The sequence below is a fragment of the Crocuta crocuta genome, unplaced genomic scaffold (genome assembly GCF_008692635.1).
Source record: "Crocuta crocuta isolate KB4526 unplaced genomic scaffold, BGI_CrCroc_1.0 scaffold118, whole genome shotgun sequence".
Taxonomy (NCBI): domain Eukaryota; kingdom Metazoa; phylum Chordata; class Mammalia; order Carnivora; family Hyaenidae; genus Crocuta; species Crocuta crocuta.
In genome coordinates this window covers 7,490,092-7,492,786 of record NW_027551558.1, presented here as the reverse complement: position 1 = coordinate 7,492,786, position 2,695 = coordinate 7,490,092, and the positions used below count along the sequence as shown (strand labels likewise).

General features: G+C 34.8%; 1 protein-coding gene across 1 annotated transcript; it reads left to right on the top strand.

The window, feature by feature from the left end:
- Positions 1-984: 984 nt before the first annotated feature.
- LIPT1 (lipoyltransferase 1) lies at positions 985-2,646 on the top strand. The gene has a single exon (XM_077749260.1). The coding sequence runs from the start codon at positions 1,509-1,511 to the stop codon at positions 2,628-2,630; it is 1,122 nt and encodes a 373-aa protein (XP_077605386.1). The 5' UTR covers positions 985-1,508; the 3' UTR covers positions 2,631-2,646.
- The last annotated feature ends 49 nt before the right edge of the window (positions 2,647-2,695 follow it).

Genomic DNA, 2,695 nt, shown 5'->3' with positions numbered 1-2,695 from the left:
TCTTACTATTAGATGACTCTTTATCTTTGTATATACCTGGGATGTGCTACTCCCGTCAATTTGGTAAACATCATCACATTTTGAGACTCAGTTCAAACATCCCTCTATTAAACCTCTTCTGGCCTTTCTAGACAGAGAAAGTGTAAATTAGCCTAAATTCTGTAGATTAATTTATCAAAATATATCAAGAGTGGTGAAACTCTTATTTGTGCTTGTATGACATAACTACAGAAGATTTGGCCTAGTTATGGACTTTAATAACCCTTTCTGTCCTCATTCTTTAACTCAAAGGAAAATTATGAGCATCCTAAGAAACAGAATTGGAATAGAATGGTTTCTTTATAACTATAACTGGTGAAAATACTTAATTATTATAGCCAGTATTTTCAGCCTTTTGCCATCAGCACTACTAACAAAAATAATGTGTAAAGTGCTCAAACATAATGAAATTGTTCATAGCCTTTACATATAACCCTATACTCAGATCGCCTCTTCCCTAACCTTAGGGGGTCCATCCTAATTAAATGTTAATCTAAATAAAAGAGTTATACTGCTAGTAAATCAAATTTCAAAGTCAAATAGGAAGTATTTTTTAAAAAGTATTCTAAGGACATAATTAATGCTTTCCACAGAGATGTTCATGACTACACTGTTGATAACACAGATAAACTAGAAGTAACCTAAAATTACAAACTAAGAGAATAGGTAGTAAACGGGTATATCTCACAATGGAACATTATGTATTAAAGCTGATACAAAAATAGATTTAACATTGAATGGAATAACAGTATGGTTCCACTTTGTGGGGGATGGGGAGGATAAATGTGTTTACACATGCACAGAAAAAAAATGGGTACACACTAGAGTGTTAATTGTGGTTACCGTCAGGAGGTGGTATTATGAATTCTTTCATTTTGGACTTTTCACTTCTATGTGTTTCCTAATTTTTCTCAATGAACATATATTATGAATTCAAAATAATTTGTTTGGCTTTGAGATATATTACATAGTGAATTTGTAGACCTATTATTTGAAAAATATGTCCTTATTCCATTTCAACTGAAACTGAGGTTTTTCTTCATTTGTTTCCTTTGAGTACTTTTATATAGAGTTGTCAAAGACTAACGGTAAAGGTAAAAGGCAAGCAAAGCAACTGGATACATTAAAAAAGTTGGATTAGGGGCGCCTGGGTGGCTTAGTTGGTTAAGAGTCCGACTTTCGCTTAGGTCATGATCTCACGGTTCGTGGGTTCGAGCCTCGCGTCGGGCTCTGTGCTGACTGCCAGCTCAGAGCCTGGAGCCTGTTTCAGTCTGTGACCCCCTCTCTCTCTGACCCTCCCCTGCTCATGCTCTTTCTCTCTCCTAGAAATAAATAAAACATTAAAAAAAAATTAAAAAAATAAAAAATAAAAATAAAAAAGTTGGATTAAATCACCAAGAATCAAGATAGAAAATGCAATTAAATTTTCTTTTTCTCAATTAATTTGTTTTTCTTCCATTTTTAAAAGCATGCTGATCCCATTTTCAATGAAGAATTGCTTCCAGTTACTTTGTAGCCTCAAGGTCCCAACAGCTGGCTTTAAAAACACAGTAAAAAGTGGGCTCATTTTACAATCGATTTCCAATGATGTTTATCAAAATCTGGCTGTAGAAGACTGGATCCATGACCACGTGAATCTAGAGGGCAAGCCGATTCTTTTCTTGTGGAGAAATTCTCCGTCTGTTGTAATAGGTAGACATCAGAATCCTTGGCAGGAATGCAACCTGAATCTGATGAGAGAAGAAGGTATAAAACTGGCTCGGAGAAGAAGTGGAGGAGGAACAGTCTATCATGATATGGGTAATATCAATTTGACTTTTTTTACAACCAAAAAAAAGTATGATAGGATGGAGAATCTAAAATTAGTTGTGAGAGCTCTGAATGCTATCCAACCACAGCTCGATGTTCAGGCCACCAAAAGATATGACCTTTTACTTGATGGACAGTTTAAAATCTCAGGAACAGCTTCTAAGATTGGCCGGACTACTGCTTATCACCATTGCACTTTGTTATGTAGTACCAATAGGATCTTCTTGTCATCTTTGCTGAAGAGCCCTTACCAAGGAATCAAGAGCAATGCTACTGCTAGCATACCTTCCGTAGTAAAAAATCTTTTGGAAAAAGATCCCACTCTGACCTGTGAAGTACTGATGAATGCTGTTGCTGCAGAATATGCTGATTACCATCAAATTGATAATCATATTAACCTAATAAACCCAACAGATGAGACACTGTTTCCTGGAATAAATAATAAAGCCAAAGAACTGCAGACCTGGGAGTGGATATATGGCAAAACTCCCAAGTTTAGTATAAACACTTCCCTGAATGTATTATATGGACAGTCACATTTGGAAATTAAAATATTCATAGACATAAAGAATGGGAGAATTGAAGTCTGTAATATTGAAGCACCTGATCATTGGTTGCCACTGGAAATATGTGACAAAATAAATGCAAGTTTTATTGGCAGTAAGTTTTGCCCAATTGAAACTACTATGTTAACAAATATATTACATAGAACATGTTCTGAAGATGATGAACTGCACAGTAAATGGAATATTCTCTGTGAAAAAATTAAGGGAATAATGTGATTCCAAATAAATTTCTTAATGGTTTTAATGATAATAAAATGTTTAATGTACTTTGTATGTCTCCC

Bases quoted from the DNA above. Each gene is read 5' to 3' on its own strand.
- LIPT1 (XM_077749260.1), top strand. From the start codon at position 1,509: ATGCTGATCCCATTTTCAATGAAGAATTGCTTCCAGTTACTTTGTAGC.